The 18,875-nt window shown below is 35.2% G+C and overlaps 1 protein-coding gene across 1 annotated transcript; it reads left to right on the forward strand.

Moving 5' to 3' along the window:
- The first annotated feature begins 704 nt into the window (after positions 1-704).
- On the forward strand, positions 705-2,878 carry LOC137924468 (uncharacterized). The gene is made up of 3 exons (XM_068767854.1): positions 705-861; positions 1,663-1,879; positions 2,534-2,878. Exons 1-3 carry the CDS (start codon positions 731-733, stop codon positions 2,876-2,878), a joined length of 693 nt encoding a protein of 230 aa, XP_068623955.1. The 5' UTR covers positions 705-730.
- Positions 2,879-18,875: the final 15,997 nt, after the last annotated feature.

The following is an 18,875-nucleotide window of genomic DNA, read 5'->3' on the forward strand; positions in this document are numbered from 1 at the left end:
TCGTGCAATAAAACACTCAAATAGCTGCCACACGTCGCTATAGTGTCAGTCGTTTGTGATCATTTATAATTACAATATCTGAATCTATTTTGCGCCATGTCCTCTGGTTTAAAGAGGTGACTATTAATTCATATATTTATCATACCATCACCATCATCTTTTAAACAGTAGGACGTTTTCTTCTAGATATTGACCTCGTAGATTTTCAATAAGACCGATTAGAATTGGTACGCAGGCAACATCATCAGATTAAACTAATTATATATAACTATGTATGTATGTATAGCTCATGTCATATACGTCACATAGAACGCCCACTTTTGGACATAAGCCCCTTCCATAGATTTCTAATTAAATCGGTACTAAGCAACTTGCATCCAGGGTGTTTCGATGACATTAACGAAGTACACTATCCATCTCGTAGGTGGACTTACTTCGCTGCGCTTGCCGGGGTATAATCACCACTCCAAAACCCTAAAATCCAAAGTCATTTGTTCTGCTCCATGTTTGTAAAGAATCTAGCATAGCCCTCTCTATAATAGCTCGTCGAGTTATTTATTTATATGTCAAAACTCTGTAGTTTCTTTTTGCGTCAATAGATGGCGCTAGTTGTCACTGCATAGACGTATAAAAGCGGCACAGCGCGACACGATCGTCATTAACAAAGAAGCCTCGACAACGACACGACGTATATTTAAATTTCTTAATCGTTCCTAACTTTTGTTGCAGCATGATTCGTGTGGCCTTTATTGTGGCTGTCGTCGCTTGCGGATCTATTCAAGCTAAGAAGAAGGATAATAATGATAAGTGGCGTCCAAATGACGACATTTTCAAAATAATGGATCCATATTACTTTCAGTTGTAAGTTTATTTGTGTGATGTTCATAAAAAACCACTACCACGCCACCTGTGAACCTTGTAAATGGACGTCCCTACGCTATGTTTGTCAGTCCGTGGTTTCCATTCCAGAAGTAGCTTGCCCACTTTCAATAAAAATACAACACATACCAACATATATAAGCAACTTTGTAAGACATCCACAGCTGGGCATAAGCTTCTTCCATATATTTCTAATAAGACCGGTTGGAAGCGGCCTGCAATCAGCCTCTTTTTGTTTTCATATTGGCCCCAAATTTGAGGACCTCCAGGTAATCACGTTTTAAGTGAGAAAGTGACGTTACAGTTTCGGATTAAAATAATTTTTACAATTTTGTGTACACATTTCTTTAAGCTTTCTTCGTAATATCTTTTTCTCTTTCCTTGCATCCTTTACATCTTTTCTTCTTCTCTCTTCTCTTCTCTTCTTTTTTCTTGTCAATTCCTTTCTAACCTTTTTTCACACATCACCTCTTTTTCTCTCATCTACATTCCTAGCTAATATTTGGTTTTAACACCTTCTTTTATTTGGTTTCATTTAATAATAATTTTATTTTACAATGTGTCTGTCCATTTCTTTTACATCTTTAGTAAAGTCACGTTGTATCAGCATCTTTATCAAGGGTGCCTGTATATTTCGTGCACAGACGTCTGAATGAACTGATTGCCAATGAGGCTAAAAGTGATTGACCACGCTAGAGTGATGAAAGTCATCACTGGTATTATGTTGATCGTAGACCTTCATATACTTTGAATTAAATTTTTGGTTCTTCTAACTTCTTTCAGACAAGCTGAGCCGACAGATTCAAATAAGGAACGGAAACGTTTTATGTCTGTTCTGTCTCTTGCCTTGGCGGTGTACATGAAAAGCAACGTAACAGATGATGACCAACGAATCGAGGAATCCGTGGCGATTGCTAGACGAGAACTTACAAAGCCAACGGAAGCGATTGGTGGAGTTATGAGAGCTATTCTGACTGTAATGCGAGCCATCGTAGATAAGGCAAGGATACCATTGAACTATTTCTAAAGATGATATATTTTACAAATCGGAGTGGCGAGATATTTAGGATGGGCAAAACATACATTGCCCTCTGGGGGAAGGACAGGGTTATGTGGTTTCCCAACCCTCTGAAACCCACTCAGTGTGAGTCTTTGGTACCTTTAAAGGGACCGCCTGATCTCCTACGGTAATGTGCCAAGACACCTCCAGAAAGGAAGCTATGCCTCTCTCGGCATCTTCGCTGTACCGTAGTATGCCATTGCCGTTCCTGCCATTCCCGGGTTTGTATTGAGTGGACGATAAAGGCTCCCACCTTCAACACCCGCGAACTCGATGCCTTTTTAGTCGCCTCTTACGACAGGCAGGGAGTACTTTAGCTCTTTTCTAGTAGCCCCGATCTAAACAGTTCATAAACGATACTTTTTTTTGGTTTCGGGGGGGAAATCTTCCGGACGTTCAATATGCCCCGCCTCTGGGGGGAGGACAAGGGTATGTAGGATGAAATATGTTAATTCAATTCGTTTTTCTATTGTAATACTACAGGTAGAAAACTTCCGGCAATAAAAAGTCTACAGAGAAAGATAAAATGTAGTAATTTAAATTTTGAGTGTTTAAACCGATCATCCTGTAGATTTAATTGTGATATTTTTTCAGCCGATCAATGACGTAAAAGTAAGCTGTCCACCAAGTGCCGATCAGGAAACCTGCGAAGAACAGCTTCGGTACCGTCACGACAGAAACGAGGCAGCCTGCCCTGGTTATTCCAGGAATCTGGACTACCACAAATGGTTGTTGAGACTGGTACACCGTCCGGACACTTTGGCGATCACAAAGGAAATGGCGAGAACTAGCAAAACAAGCGACGATGACGCTCTGAACTACTTCGTACGATTGGCAACTGGAAGGCATTCGAAGTACATCAAAGAAGTCAGAGACACATATCAAATACAGCTGCTTGAAACCGTCAATTGCAATGTATTGAACACGCCAGTGTTTTGAACTAAATAAATACATTATTTATTCTGTGTGAATACAGTTTTCTTTCTTCGACATCATCTCAGTCCTATATTGAATTGGTCATGCCGTAGATTTCGACTAAGATCGATAAGAAGTGTTTTAATATTAATTTTGTGCGTCGATGTACTTTTTATTTATTTTCTCTCGTACATTCCACCGTTTTGAGTACACAAGAACTATACTAGCTTAATGATCTTTCCACGTTGTTTTTTATTTGCTAACTCTTCTTGTATCCATCTTAATGTATTTTACTTATTCTTTTTTATCCTTCACAAGTTCTCTTATTCCTATTTTATGTTACCTTTCATACATCACGCCTTTTTAAACGGTTTTATTTAGTTCGACCCGTACGGAATTAATTTGTTTGGGTCAAAATTAGAAATTGAAATTTAAGCACCTTCCCGTTGTCAGATTGATCTGAAATTTGGTACACACATTTAATTTAGATGACAATACAATATAATAAAATCAATAACATTATAAATCTAAGATGGCTGCCGATACAAAATGGCGGATTACATATTTTTCCTTAACCCCCTAAATATGGGTATCAAATGACAGAGCTACACTAGTAAAATACGATGATTATGTCAAAATTTAAAATTCAAGATGGACGCCGTTCCAATATGGCGGACTAGGTACATATTTTTCCACAACCACCACAATATGGGTATCAAAAAAACCGTTTAACTTAAAAGTTTTTTAAATGTATTTATCTTTCACCATTCCTTCCGTGCTGCTACTTTACAATATTTATTTTATTTATTTAACGATTTACAATTACTTAATTTCTAATTTTTCTTTTATTATTTACATCTCATTTTATATTACATAAATTCCTGGTCATAATTTACAATTTTTTCCTTTCCTTTTTCCTACTATTATTATGTTTTATGAGGACGTACTTTTCTGGACTAGCTGGTCTGTGATCTACGCTTTAGAACCTCAAAGTCTGTTCACAGCCACTTGAACTTGCAAATCTCCTGACCCATATTGGTATCTTTCCTTCGTTATATTCATTGCTAATTCTATCACAAAGAAAAGTACCAAGCATTACCTATATAACTTTTAAAGTGATTGTAAATGATACCTAAAACTGAAGCTGCATTTGAGTGTTAAAAGTCGTCACTGGCAACGGATATTAAATATGAAAATTAAAATTATAAACAGGAACAAGGAATTTGAGATTGTAAACTAAATTATATTAAAGAATGCAGCGAAAAAAGAGTCGTATAAGTAATGTGGATGAAAGAAAGGTAGAGAACAGAAGTGAAACAGAAAGTGAATGTAGAAATAGATATTGTGAAGGAGGGAGAATGAAATGAAACTAAAATAGTAACGATGAAAAGATTATTGCTAAATAAAGTCTCTGTCCAGTAAACAACAGGGGTAACGAGAGCTTTCAATAACGGAACCCATTAAAAAAAATGAAATTACCCAGTCGTAAAATTTCTTTATATTTAAATTTTATATTACACTTAAAATGATTTATATTGATCACCTGTGTACACTATATATTTAAAGAATGCTTGAAAATTCCATATCAATAAAAGCTAAAATCAAATCAAACTTCTGTAACAGTTTTCTTCTGCATAAGTAAAACTACGAGGGTTTCTTTCCCAACCTAAGAAAAGCTTACAACAAACTAAGTATATGTTTTCTTTGTCACCGCTATCTTAAATGCGTTCAATAATCTTAAAATTACTTAAAGTTTTTCTAAAAGATGAAATGTAACGTTCAATTTTCAACCTTTACCTTTTCAAGTTTTGTTGGAACATCTTTTACATCGACTGATATTACCATCAATCTTTTGTTTTAGGATATACCTGTTGTTCCACTAAGATTAAAGGCAACATAGATATTTCATGTAGGCCGCTTTCATCCTGTCCTATTGGGAATCTATAGGAGCAGGATAAGCCTGAGTCCAACAGTGGACGTTACACTACTAATAAATACAAGATTTACTCTCTTTTTGCACCCTCGAATGGAACTTGTAAGCTCTGAGTAGGACGTCCAATCACAAAATGAACTGACAATCTTGTTAAGATCGTGGACGACCAGAAGTGGTCATTCTACAGCTAAAATGATGATATTATTCTTTTTTGAATTAATGTAATTTTGTCACCGAAGGCTATTGATACCGAAAAGGTTCTCAACTAGTGATCACGAGGCCCTGGGCCCGTCACTGGACTGAAGACATAGTTAAGAGCGCAAGGTGTGGGCAGCGCAGGACTGGTCATCCTGGCCGAGGAAGGTCTATGCCTTGAAGTGCACGTCCATAAGCTACAAAAAGAAAGAGAGAGGCATATAAGTAAAGCTCATTTTGATTCTAGTTACCATCAAATTCTTCCATTCTACTTCTACCATTCTTCTTATAGCGTAGACGTCTTTGAATGCGTCTTAAGTGGATAATAATATACATGGTGATTGGATGTAGTTGCAAAAGCTTTACATTACATGAATGTTCCTTGGAGTATTGCCTTATCCTGGACAGAGAGGACCCGGCTATGAATGTTTCTACTTCACACAGCCCTATGGTCATTCTATAAGTGTGAGAAATTCCAAGAACTTCAACGAGAATTATGATGTATTATTTATAATTCTCGATCAACTCTTCTAAGATAGGATAAGATAAAATTTATTTATTCAACATTAGATGTTTTAATAGAACTCTTATTGATCGTCTACTTATTTTTTTTGACTCTACTCTGTTTCACAAGGTGTTGTAGTTGTGTAGATGAAGCAAGAATAAATTCCACAACAACACACTTTTTAATAGTTTAACAACAAAGATTTATAAACATATACACTTTATCAGATATAGCCTGAATTAAATCAAAATTATCAGGCGACATTGTCAAGGATTCTTGTCATATTAATTTTTTTTTTATTGAATAATAAACCTTTTCAGTCGATTTACTTTTAATATGCGTTTTGAATTTTATAAATGTTAGTACAATAATGTTTCATGGAATTTTACTAATAATTCTGATTCCGTTTATTGCAAATGGACAGTACTTGCAGTCGAAACGTAGGAACAGCCAGTATGCCAAGGCGTACAAATACACATTAGACTTCTCCAATTTTTTTACCTAACATATCTGTCAATAAAAGAAAATCACAGATCATAAATTTAATTTAGTAATTTTATGTCAAACTATATAACTCATGCACGAATAAGCTATAAATTTGATTTTATGAAATTGTTTTAAGATTAAAAAACGATGTTAATTTGTTCGTTGAATTCTATCATCAGTGTGATCTGGTACTTCGATAGTAGTATACGCTAAAGGTAAGGCACTTTCGATTCAGTCAAAACATTCATTTTAATGTTTATTATCTATATTGCTCTTGTATTGTAACTAACAGTTTCGTTCTGTATTTATGCAATAGACCCATTCAGTGATACCATAATACACAAAATTACATTCAGAATTACACCGTATATCTCCCCCACCTCCTTTATTCCACCATACAACAAGACGCACAGGTTCACGACATCCGTACACGGGTGGAATTCCTGTCCGAAGTGTTTCACTACTACTTTTATACTGCAAACAGCTTAAGTATGGAAAAACATACCAGCGTCGTTCTTTCCAAGCCAACTATAACTTAGATGTCTTCAAGTTGAAAGTGAATAAACTCGTCATCGCTTCACATCAAGCGAGACAGAGACAGAGGACAAATGCTTTGCCTAAAAACGATAAAATTATCAAATTAAAAAGCGTATTTTTGCCAAAATTTACAACATTAAAGAATAAGAGTTCAGAAAAGGTCATAGGGAAGTTCAGAGATGCGATCGAAGGATGATATTATAAAGTTGATCAGCGGCTACTGGATTCCTACTGCTCTAGAAGTTAAATAGTGATGAGAAAGAGATGATGCCAGCATTAACCTTGCAGTCGAGGATCTAAGATTAGACAGTGATCAAAAATTTTGCACAAACAGCATCATCATTTTGCCATAAAACATCCACTATTAGACAAATAGATATCCAATGAAACAACTTGGACAATCAACTACACAGGATGATTGATTATTATTGCAAATATGTGGTAATTGTTTTCTATTTATCTCTTTCAGACTTTGTACTACTCAAAGTTATTGGCTTGTCGTATTCCAACATAAAAATTAAATTAAAGAAGTGTATTTCAGAGTTGTTATACGGGATGATTAGAAATATCTAAAAAGCTTTATATTTCTTGACAAATGAGCTCTACATTCAGCTCTTTAAACCTTATATCTATAATCAAGCAACCTGTATAAAACAACTAAGTACTCTGAAATATTTAAGAAATATATTGTGTTGGATTAATTTAAAAACTATACTTGATATCATCTCATCTACCATTGTCTCACATATCAATAACCGATCAACCTGTGTATAAATAAAGTGAGAAGGTTAATTTTAATTATTTTTCACTTTGAATTTAAAAAAAAATTAAACATTGTGATTACTTTTAAACGGTTTTATTTAGTTCGACCCGTACGGAATTTATTTGTAAAACAAAAACAATTAACCTCTCTTTAAACTTATTTTTTGGCATAGCCGAGATCAACTTAAGAAATAAAGTTTATTCAGCCTCATCAGCGGAATCTTCTGTTCTGCATCCGATGCAGTATATCCTTGAGTGTTGCTGACAAATCAATTTACGAGACTTGAAACATTTTGTTGGCACTTTTTTGTCGTCCTTTCTAGGACATGATCAACAGCGCCCGCGCTTAGCTGTCGATTGATAAACTGGCTTGTTCACATTATAAACTTCACGGAGCCGTTTTTTTGATGTCGCTGGTACAGCACGTAGTTGTGTGCGTCGTTTTTGGTGATCTTCCACAAGTGCCGCAGCTATTTTCTTCAAGAAAATCCGTCTTGTATATGTCAAAGTCTTCTCAATATTCGCTTTGTGTATGACAAATGCCAGATATGTATATACTCCAGGTAAATGTAAAATAATATTTTGTGCTCGGGTCCTTACTGCGTTCGATGGTGGTACTTTACACCATTTCACTTTCGGGACATTTCTCTGAGTATGTCGAGATAAAAAATAATTATCTTCCGTCTTCTGATGTCTTGGATATGTTCAGACTCCTCAATTTCGCTTTCTGAATTATGAGCACTATCAATGACAGCATCGTTTAAAGTTTCGTCTTCCGAATCCGAACCAGCGACATCTTGCTCTTCATCAAGCACTTCATCCAGCCATTGCAATACTTGTTGGTCGTTAGGCATTTCAATTAAAAAAAAAAGAAAAAGCATAGAAAAAACTCAAAAATACATAAAGAAATCATACCGTATCAAAATACACACATACAAAGATAAATAGTAAACAATATACTAATATAAACACAAAAAAACAACAAAAGTAAAAACTTGCCTTCGCCCAAAAATGTAACGTTACTGGGCGCATGGGGTCAGCTCTCTAAAGGACAGCGATGCATGCACATGCGTTAATGTTCTGGATGTGACTAATTTGCGTACCCCGGTAGGATTGAGGAAGCTAGAAAGAGCGTTAGTACGCTCTGAAGACTGTAAGCCATAATTTTTTGAATTTCAAGTGGCCCTGACCCCATGCGCCTAATTAAGGGTTAATTTAGATGACAATACTATATAATAAAATCAATAACATTATAAATCTAAGATGGCCGCCGATACAAAATGGCGGATTACATATTTTTCCTTAACCCCCTCAATATGGGTATATATATAATACGATGATTAAGTCAAAATTTAAAAATTCATGATGGACGCCGTTCCAATATGGCGGACTAGGTACATATTTTTCCACAACCACCACAATATGGGTATCAAAAAACCGTTTATCTTAAAAGTTTTTTAAATGTATTTATAGTAAATTAATAACAGATGTAATAACGGTATTCAATGTGAAATATAATTAATTGACAGGAAATTACCTTACGTATATATAAGATTATAATACTTCTTTTAACCAGACTGTTAAAGATGACACAAATCGGTTTGGTCGTAACGCTGTTGGCATTGGGTGTAGCGTGTGCTGAGATTATAGACGAGGACAAGAACAGCATGTGGAGGAACAACGACTTGCTGATGACCAATATCGACAATTACTATAAAATGTTGTAAGTATTATAAATAAAATTATTGTTTATCTGTCGATCTATCTAGCGCAGTGATTCCCAAAGTGGTCTATATCGACCCCTAGGGGTCTATGATAACCTGCAAGGGGTCTACGTCAGCGAAAAAAACGGAGGGGGGTCCATGAAATGAAAATGGGGGTCCACGATAGTGGATCTCAACACATACACTGATAGTACCTATTTACTTACATCATACTATCTTATGTTTTCAAAACATTTACATTATTTATAAAAGTACCTATGAAGTTAAAAAATTATTATATACGTTTATAAAATTGTGTAAGTTGTAGGATGTTGGTATTCGCTTTTTGGTCGCAATACATTTTGAACTTGTAAAATTAAAAATAACTTAAATTCAATTAATAAATGTATAAATTAACATGTGTTTTTACTTTAAGTTTTTAACACTAAACTTCACGACAGTTAGAAATTTACAGGAAATCAATATCAGGTAAGTAGGGGGTCTACCCAACACGGAAAACATGGCAAGGGGTCTACGGCACAAAAAAGTTTGGGGAACTCTGATCTAGCGGGTGAGCCCACTACTAGGTCCTAGTTATTGACGACGACGAAATGGCACCAGAAGCCACGTTGCTCCAACCCTTCATCCTGAGTTCACTAGATTATAGGTAAAGTATCCTCTGCCTGTTGTAAGTTGCGACTAAAAAGGCATCGGATTCGTGGAAGTTGAAGATGTGAGCCTTTATCTTCCACTCTATAAAAATTCAAGAAGAGCAGCACTGAAAAGTGGTAGTGTTGCCGCGGTAAACCGAGGACGCGGGGGAAGATTTCCCCCCACAGATTCTCCCCGGAATTTGTCTTGGTATAGCTTACAGGATGACTGGAAGTTGTAGTGAAAGATTTAAAAGCATTTAGCACAAAAACGAGCTACACATTACCTAATAAAGGATTTACCCAAAAGACCAAAAAAAGAAGAAATGGGTTTAATATTTTTAAATACAACTTTTTTGAACAGGTCTGTAAGAACCAACGAGGTGCACGATCGAAGAAAAAGATTCCTTTCCATCTTCTCTCAAGCTTACTTTTACTACGTGTCCAGCGACGAGCCGGACAAGTTGAGGAGAGTCCAAGAGGCTGTCAACAAGACCAAGGAAGACCTGTCCAAACCATCTGACGTTATCGCTGGACAAACGAGGGCATATCTAGCTGTTCTTAAAACACCCATTGATCAGGTTTTTTTTTTATTTAATATTACAAAGTTTTCCTCTAACATAGTCAGAGCCTATATTTCTTACAATTTCTAGATGGGGGGGGGGGAATCCTCAATGGACGCCTGGGAATGGAGGGCCTAGGCAGTGTCAGACTTTTACTGACTAAAACCCCCTACCGTTGGCTCTGTTACAATTAAGTTTCTAGTTAGTTTGCTTATTTTCTAAAATTTCTATACTCATTGATCAGGTTAGAACGTGACAAACATATATTTTTGATCTACATCACTGGGTTTTAGGGTACATGCTTAGCTTAAACCTTGAGGGCTCCCTTGGGAGACTCACAGGTTGTTACTTTACAGGAAAAGTCGACTAGGAAATCGCCCCGAGCTGAGATCTGTTTAAGTATTTATTGTAAAAATTTCTTTTAGTTCTGGAGTGAAGACCATGGATTGGCACATAGTGTATAACGTCCTCCCATAAAGTGGATGACTTACTCGCTATAAGATGATGGTTGTTGGATGTCTTATTTTAAATCTATGGGGGTTGATCTATGACCAGCTATGGACAGCTGCAATCAGGACGATCATAGCCCATGATCAATCTTGCTCTACTTTATGTTATATCCACCTATTGTTTAGGTGGTTCATGGTCACAGCCATGGTCTTCTGACATTTCTTCCTCCTCTTATCTTCTTCAATATTCAATAAACCATATTTAAATTTTAAGTTAGTTATATTTATTGATCATTTATGGAATTCTTTCTAAACCCAGCAGACCTTGAAAGTAATACAAACTTTATCACAAAGAGGAAGAAGTGTGTATATTCAACAAGCTTAGCCTATATTTATTTATATCGATTTAAAACTTCGAAATCAATGTTCGACTAATAAAAATCGTCATGATGATCAATTATTTATCCAACACGACTAATACTATACTATACTAATAATGGGTAGTTTACGTGTACAAAATAATAAAAATACATGTTTACAAACAAACGACCTTAAACATATATACATATGTATATAGCATATGTACTTATAGTGAGGCTTAATACATATTATAAATATAATACAATAATAAATAAAAACATCTAACTGACTTCAATCAGTATTGGTTCGATCGCACTTGCCTCAGAAAGAAACAGAAGAAGAAAAAGATAGATAATTATAGGTCTAGTAAATGGTTCTTAACCATTTTCTTGAATATAGGTAGTGAGTTAGCACGTATTATTTTCAGCGGTAAATCATTTCACAATCGAACGGCCTGCGTGGTGAAAGATTTGGCCATAAACGGGGAAGAATGCTTCTTCTTTGCAGCCTATAGACGGTCACTGCAAGGCAAAGATCTCCCACAAAGATATCCGGAGAGAGCTGAGCTCGGAGATTCGCACTTTAGTGATCTTAGTTCTTTAACTAAGATCACTAAAGTGACTGCGCAAGACCGCTCATCACTGCTATTATTTGGGGAAGTCTATACCTTGCAGAGGGAATATATTGGCTGATATGATGATGATAAGACAAACAGATCATCAAAATAATTTCCAAATAGTTGCATTTTGTTGCATTAAACGATCAATCTAATGCTATTGATTGAATTCCAGCATGTTAACGACATAAGAGCCGCATGCACACCTGAAACGCCAGAACCCGACTGCATGAGCGCTTTGGAGAGATACAAAAACAAGAATCTCGCAGCTTGCAAGGAATACAACAGGAACCTACATTTATATGATAAATGTAGAAGCATGTTCTCTGATCCCAAGTTCGCTGACTTCGTCTCCGATGTAAGAGATCTTGCTGACAGTAACGATGAAGTTGCATTGACTTACTTCTCCCACGCCGTGCTGGTAGAGTACGCAGATATAGCAGAGAAGGGTAGAGATACATATAAAACACGTAGCAATGTTACTTACCCATGTAGTGTTTATAACCTTCCGTTGTTCTGATGAATATATTTAACCCCATTACGATTGTAATCAGTTTATATGAAGCAATAAATTTATGAAAAAAAAATCTAAAGAAATTTTATTTGAATAATCATTATTATTTTATTTGTTTAAATTAACAGGTCGTTTATACAAACTTCAAAGGAATGAACTATATATAAGAAACTAAAGATAGTTTTACAATTGAAATTTAAATGCAATTAAAAGTTAAATAAAAACTATGTTAAACTGAAATGATTTGAAAATTAAACATTATAGATGGAAGTAAATATTTTTAACTTCTTAAGAGGTAATAAATAGATATTTTAAATGTCTACCATTTAAAATATCTATTTATTTAATACAATCTGCCTAAACTTACCGTCAAAAGTAACTTTCCTGCAAATTTAAATTCAAATAGTAAAATTCTTATTGTGGTCAATTTTATTTTACCACCTATTTGAATGTTAAATGAAGAACAGAAAACTCTGCAGGAATTTATTTTTTAAAGAATATAAAACTACAAAATTATAATTACATTCACATTACATACACATACACTTCAAAGTCTACTTGTCCACATTTGACCACCAACTCGCTCCATGAAAAGCGACGATGCGGTCGAAGAGACGCAGACTTAGTAGGTACCTCCTGACCCTGAAGAGACCTGGGCTATAATTCTCGGGAAATAAGAAGCCAGAAGATACATCCACTGAATTGGAACACTGTAAGCCTCCAAGAAAATTCCAATTCACTAATATTAACAATTAGTTGTATATTTAAAACAGAAAATGAAGGTCTAAGATTAAAACCACAAATATGTTCATTACATCAAAAATCGTTTTAATGGGAGAGGTTCATTTAACGTCATCAAAACACCTTTGGTGCGCACGCGTCGAATTTGCGACGGAAGGCGTTCCCACGCGAACCCTTCGACGCGATTCGACACGGAGACGTCGTACATCACACAAACGTTCACTAAGTATGCTCTACTTATAATAATATACTTATTATTTATGCTCCAGAAATTTTTTTATATTATTTTTACATTATTTTATCTATAATCGAATATATAATAATATATAATACTATATAATATATAATAATATACGAATCGGCCATATACGCGCACTAATGCTCACAGTAAAACGAAGGAAAATCGCTTACTTGGGACACGTTCTTCGACACCAACGATACAATCTCCTTCGACTTATCATGATGGGAAAGGTCGCTGGTAAAAGGAAGGTTGGTAGGAGAAAGAAGTCGTGGCTTCGTAACATTAGAGAGTGGACCGGAATCGCCAGCGCTGCTGAGCTATTACGCAGAACCAAAAATAAGGAAGAGAGCAGGAAGCTGATAGCCAACCTCCACTAGTTGGAGAGGCAGTTCAAGAAGAAGAAGAAGAAGAAGTCACCAACGTAGCTCGTAGAATTGCTTGTATAAAGTGATAGTAGGTGGAGCACATGGCTAGTGCAACTGATGGCTAGTGACGCCTAAAGTCTATGGTTAGCTATTTCGTTACATCCCTATTTAATATACATGAAAATCAATTATTAAGAAAACTGGTGTAATATCTTCTAATATATAAAATTCTCATGTCACGGTGTGCGTGATTGGAGTCCTCCGAAACGGCTCGACCGATTTTCGTGAATCTTAGCGCGCATATCGGCCAGAGCGGAGAATCGGACGACATCTATTTTTCATCCCTCTAAATGTAATGGTAGTTCACCCCTAATTTTTTTTATTTTTTAGACAAAAAATTTAGTTTTTATTTCCTTATGATACAGCGTACAAAAATATATTCAACCATAAATTTTCACTTCTCTACGATCAACCCTTATTTTTATTTGTACATGGCAAAACAACGTTTGCGGGATCAGCTAGTACATATATAAAAATGAAACGTCAAGTGTTTTAAGTACAAAACATAAAAACAATTATATCTATCACACGTACACGAAAGTGGCTAACGAAGGCTTTTGGATATAAAAAAAAACGAAAATACATACAAATGATCGTGTAATAAAATTATATTTTCAAAATTAATGCCACAAAAACGACAGGTATGGTATCTGTAAATATGTAGTATGTTTGAAATAAAAATAAATAATGAATAAAAATTGGTTTAATACGTTTGTATTTAAAAATTACCGCTTTGCATAAATAACACAATGTTTTAAAAATATCTTTGTTAATAATTAAGTTTCTAATATATAATTTCAAGGCATTTAACGGTCTGTAGCGCTTGGGCAGCGACTTGAAATAAAATAATGTACAAACAAATATATAATTGAGTAAAACTTCCAAATTGTATTGTTGAAATGTATAAATTTTAGCTGTATTTGCCCATAAGAGAAAATTGTGTAAGAAAAATTGTAAACAATAAACGCTGTCGTGTCTTGCAGCTGGGAGAAGAAAGATCCGTATTAAATAGCGGCAACCCTCTCCCAACTGTCTGCGTTTAATAAAAGCGAAAAAAAATATTATAAAAAAGTACTAGCGATACAAATTAGAATTAATTAAAAAAAAGCTAAGACAACGTACTTCAGGTCATCCAGTATCTTTATACAGGGTGATTGGTTATAGGTATAAACGTTTTAAAGTGAGACAGTGTAGTAAAAGAATGAGGCTTTCTTGTCACTACCTTCTGTAGATATAACTGCCCTAAATGCGTGGAGCAAATCTAAACGGTGTGGGCGGGCGGCGCACTTTATTGCACGACTACTGCTACATAGCAGAAGTAGCTATATATTAGTCCCTTTCTTACTCATAATAAACAACTACTACTACTACTACTCCGCTAACTTAGTGACCCAAAGTGGGTCTTGGCCTCCGAGGCGAGAGACTTCCACTTTCCTCTATCTTGCGCCATCGTCTGCCATTGGCTGACATTCAATTCGCGCAAGTCTGCCTCAAGCGATCGACCCAGCGATACCTGGGTCTACCCACTAGTTTTCGACCCCTCGGTTTTTCCAGGTACGCTACCTTCACGCTCCGATCCGATCCCATTCGCTCCAAGTGACCAAGCCAGCGGATTCGTTGAGCTTTATATTCGCCAATGATATTTGGCTGTGCTACTAAAGTCTCAATTTCGGCATTCTTTCGGAGCCTTCAAGATCCGTCTTGATATCTCGCTGGTCCCAAGATCTTCCGCATGATTTTGCGTTCCGTCACTAGCAGTTTTTGTTCTTCTTTCAAAGTTAGCGTCCAAGCTTAACAGTAATTATTCTTCTTCATAATATTATTATTTAATATTAATTATGCTTCATAATAAACAACATAATGATAATATAGTAAAAAAAAGCGTATTAAAATTAAATATTACAATTCGTCCTTGCAGATTTTGTACCGTCAGAAGTTATGCTCCTGACGCATTTGAAAAGAGTTACATATTGATTAACCAATTCTATACAGGTGATTGAAAACAGGTGTAGAATTTTTAAAACTTTTTACCGACAAATATAATTTATACATTCACTCTATGAAAACGTTCACACCTATATCCTATCACCGTGTTTATATCTATTTAATCGTATAGTGTACCATGTGTTAGACAGAAACTATTTAGCTTATATATATATATATTATTATCAAAACTACCTGTATATATATGTCTTTCGTACGATTAACATAGACGGATATAAAAACGTAAATATATGAGTGTAAAGAAGTAAATGAATATATTGGCTTACTAAAATATAAGCGACATGCGCGTACGCAACGCGAGAGGTGATTTTTCTACTAGATTATTTAAAACCAAACCATTACGCGGTGTATATATTTAGCTCAATGATTTATCTCCGGCAATGCATGGGAATAGTAAAAATTGTTTTCTATTGTAATTTTAGACTTCGTTATCACAGTAAGAATGTATTGAATGTATGTAAATTTCTTTTCTATTCGATCAACTATATCTTTTATATCGTCACAAATTGGCATTGTTTCATTTGAGATTGAAATAAGAAAGTGTGTGAAATCATTATTTTTTTTTTATTTAATTCTTATGTATTTTTATCTGACTTTCTCTGCAGCCGAGTGGAAGCGAAGTGGAATTCGAAGATTCGGCGCTATATACTACAATTTCAGCGGATTGGGTGGCCTTCGAGATCTAAGATCTCTTCGGTGGACGCTGCAGCTCTGGGACTCTGGGCTCCAAGGGACTCTGGGCTCCAAGGGACTCTGGGCTCCAAGGGAATCTGGGCTCCAAGGGACTCTGGGCTCCAAGGGACTCTGGGCTCCAAAGGGACTTAATCCGTGGGACTGTGAGAGGTCCACTACTGGACATAGATCTTTTCTATACATTTTCAATAAAATCAAAATAATAGGGTAAATATACAAAGCGGAATTATAGAATAAAATGTAACATTACTGTAGCAGTGGTAGCCTAGCGATAGAGAACTTAAACTTGCGATCGTACATCGCGTGTTCGACACAATTTCTATAATATAACTAGCTGATCCCGCAAACGTTGTTTTGCAAAAAAAATATTTTTAATTTTCAATTTAGTAATAAGGGTTGTATGTATTTTTGTATGTTGTATCATAAAAAAAAAAACAAAAAATTTCGTCAAAAAAATAAAAAAAAAAATTTCAAGGGTGAACAACCCTTATCACTTAGGGGTGTGATGTGAAAAATAGATAGTAGCCGATTCTCAGACCTACTAAATACGCATATAAAATTTGGTAAAAATCGGTCAAGCCGTTTCAGAGGAGTTCAAGTTCGAACACAGTGACACGAGAATTTTATATATTAGATATACACTTTGTGCTTTAAATATATACGACTGCAGCTACTCACGAACGAGTACCATTATATTACACTGCGATTGCCACACCATGTGCCAAGCGTGGCGATTATGCTACATCCCAAATATATATTTTTAGGGGAGACATACTATACTTCCTAAATAAATCGGTAATATTTTTGTTCATATGCAGTATATTTTCAAAAATATATTGATTTTATTTATTTTAATTTTTTCCTAGTAAAGACAAACCAAAATATACAGGGTTATTGTGTGTGTTATTTGCCTCTTAAAGTTTTAAAACTTGTACACCTATTTTCAATCAACCTGTTTACAGTCACCCGTCATTTTGATCTCAAAAATATTTTACATTAATTTATATTTTCTATTATCATGTCCACAGACAGAAAGTAAACTGTAATCAATTTTAATATGTACTAATCCGAATTTTTAGAAGTTTTTTCTTACTTTAATATCATTACGTTAATTATTATTTTTGAATACAATGTACTAACAAAAATGAGCAGTACATTAACATCTTTAATGTTTTTACATTTAGAACAATACACCCTGTATACGAATCAAAGTAAAAAAAAATGTTTTCCAAGTAGAGCATCTTTTATACTGTGGCGCTCCGATAGGGTTGGTATACATTAACCAATAATTAAGTTCACACGAGTACATATTGGTTCAAGTGTCAAATGTTCATAGATGGGTTTCGATGCGGTTCATGCATTTAACAATATTTCTATCTCGTATTACGTAATGATAGCAATAATTTCTATCAAGTTATTTTAAAGGTATCTGAACACATCAACTATGAATACTATTTAATATCTACTCACGACTTATCATCATCGTTTCAGCTGTAAGACGTCCACCGCTGGACATATCCATATCATCATCACCCCCCCCCCCACAGATAACCAAGAGGAACTGTCGGAAGTTTCCAGCGTCTTCGGAACTGAGTTCACGGAGCGGAAGGGTCCATGAACTTAAAAATAAAACAGAAGGTAGACAGACATTCCAGTTGTACGATGACATTCGCACGTAGTAAACTACTCTACCCGAGTAGAGCTGTGTAGTGTTTATGTTGTATATGCGGCTTGGGACGGCAGCGTGGACCACAGGCGAGCCAAGATCTCGATTCTCCCACGATCTCGATTCGCCCACGGTGTTCGCGGTTAGAAATCGGGATACTTCCTTGACCGAGCCGAGGACTCCACAAGCTTCGTTTCTCTAAAAGAGGTCTTAGATTAGACGTACTCTACTTCTTTTAACCCCATACGTGGGATTCCGCAAATGCCATTTGGACAACAGTAAGAGTCTATTCAAAAAAAAATTTAATATTTTCATATCGTTGTTACGTCAACTTGAGAGCGAATAATTGCTTTCAATAAATCTAATTATTTTTTTTTTTAAATTATTGCATGTTTCAGACACAAACGTACGACGTATATTTAAAAAAAAAACTAATATAGTTGTCCAGAAATTGATAGCCAAGATTGATCTAGATGCTATATTCACATTTATACAAATACTAGCTGATCCCGCAAACGCTGTTTTGCAAAAAAACTTAAAGTTTTTAATTAACAAATGTAAGATAAGGGTTGATCGTAGAGGGGTGAAAATTTAGGTTTGTATGTATTTTTGTATGCTGTATCATAATAAAATAAAAACCAAAAAAATTGTCTAAAAAATTAAAAATAAAATTTAGGGGTGGACAACCCTTATCATTTTGGGGTATGGAAAATAGATAGTAGCCGATTCTCAGACATACTGAATACGCATGTAAAATTTGGTAAAAATCGGTCAAGCCGTTTCGGAGGAGTTCCAGTTCGAACACCGTGACACGAGAATTTTATATATTAGATTATTTACAATTTACACGACCCTAATGTACCAATTAATGTGTAATTGAGTCAAACTTCTAAATCGTTTTGTTTATATGTATACATTTTTGGTGTATTTACCGATAAGAGAAATTGTAAATAATGATAATACGCTGTCGTTACTTGC

Source organism: Battus philenor, unplaced genomic scaffold, assembly GCF_028537555.1.
Source record: "Battus philenor isolate CCGP_79_NKW_IND1 unplaced genomic scaffold, ilBatPhil1.0.hap1 SCAF_24, whole genome shotgun sequence".
In the NCBI taxonomy this organism is placed as follows: Eukaryota; Metazoa; Arthropoda; class Insecta; order Lepidoptera; family Papilionidae; genus Battus; species Battus philenor.

Coding starts and splice junctions, on each gene's coding strand:
- LOC137924468 (XM_068767854.1), top strand. CDS start 731: ATGATTCGTGTGGCCTTTATTGTGGCTGTCGTCGCTTGCGGATCTATT. Junction 862..1,662: donor GATCCATATTACTTTCAGTT/GTAAGTTTATTT, acceptor AACTTCTTTCAG/ACAAGCTGAGCCGACAGATT. Junction 1,880..2,533: donor TGCGAGCCATCGTAGATAAG/GCAAGGATACCA, acceptor ATATTTTTTCAG/CCGATCAATGACGTAAAAGT.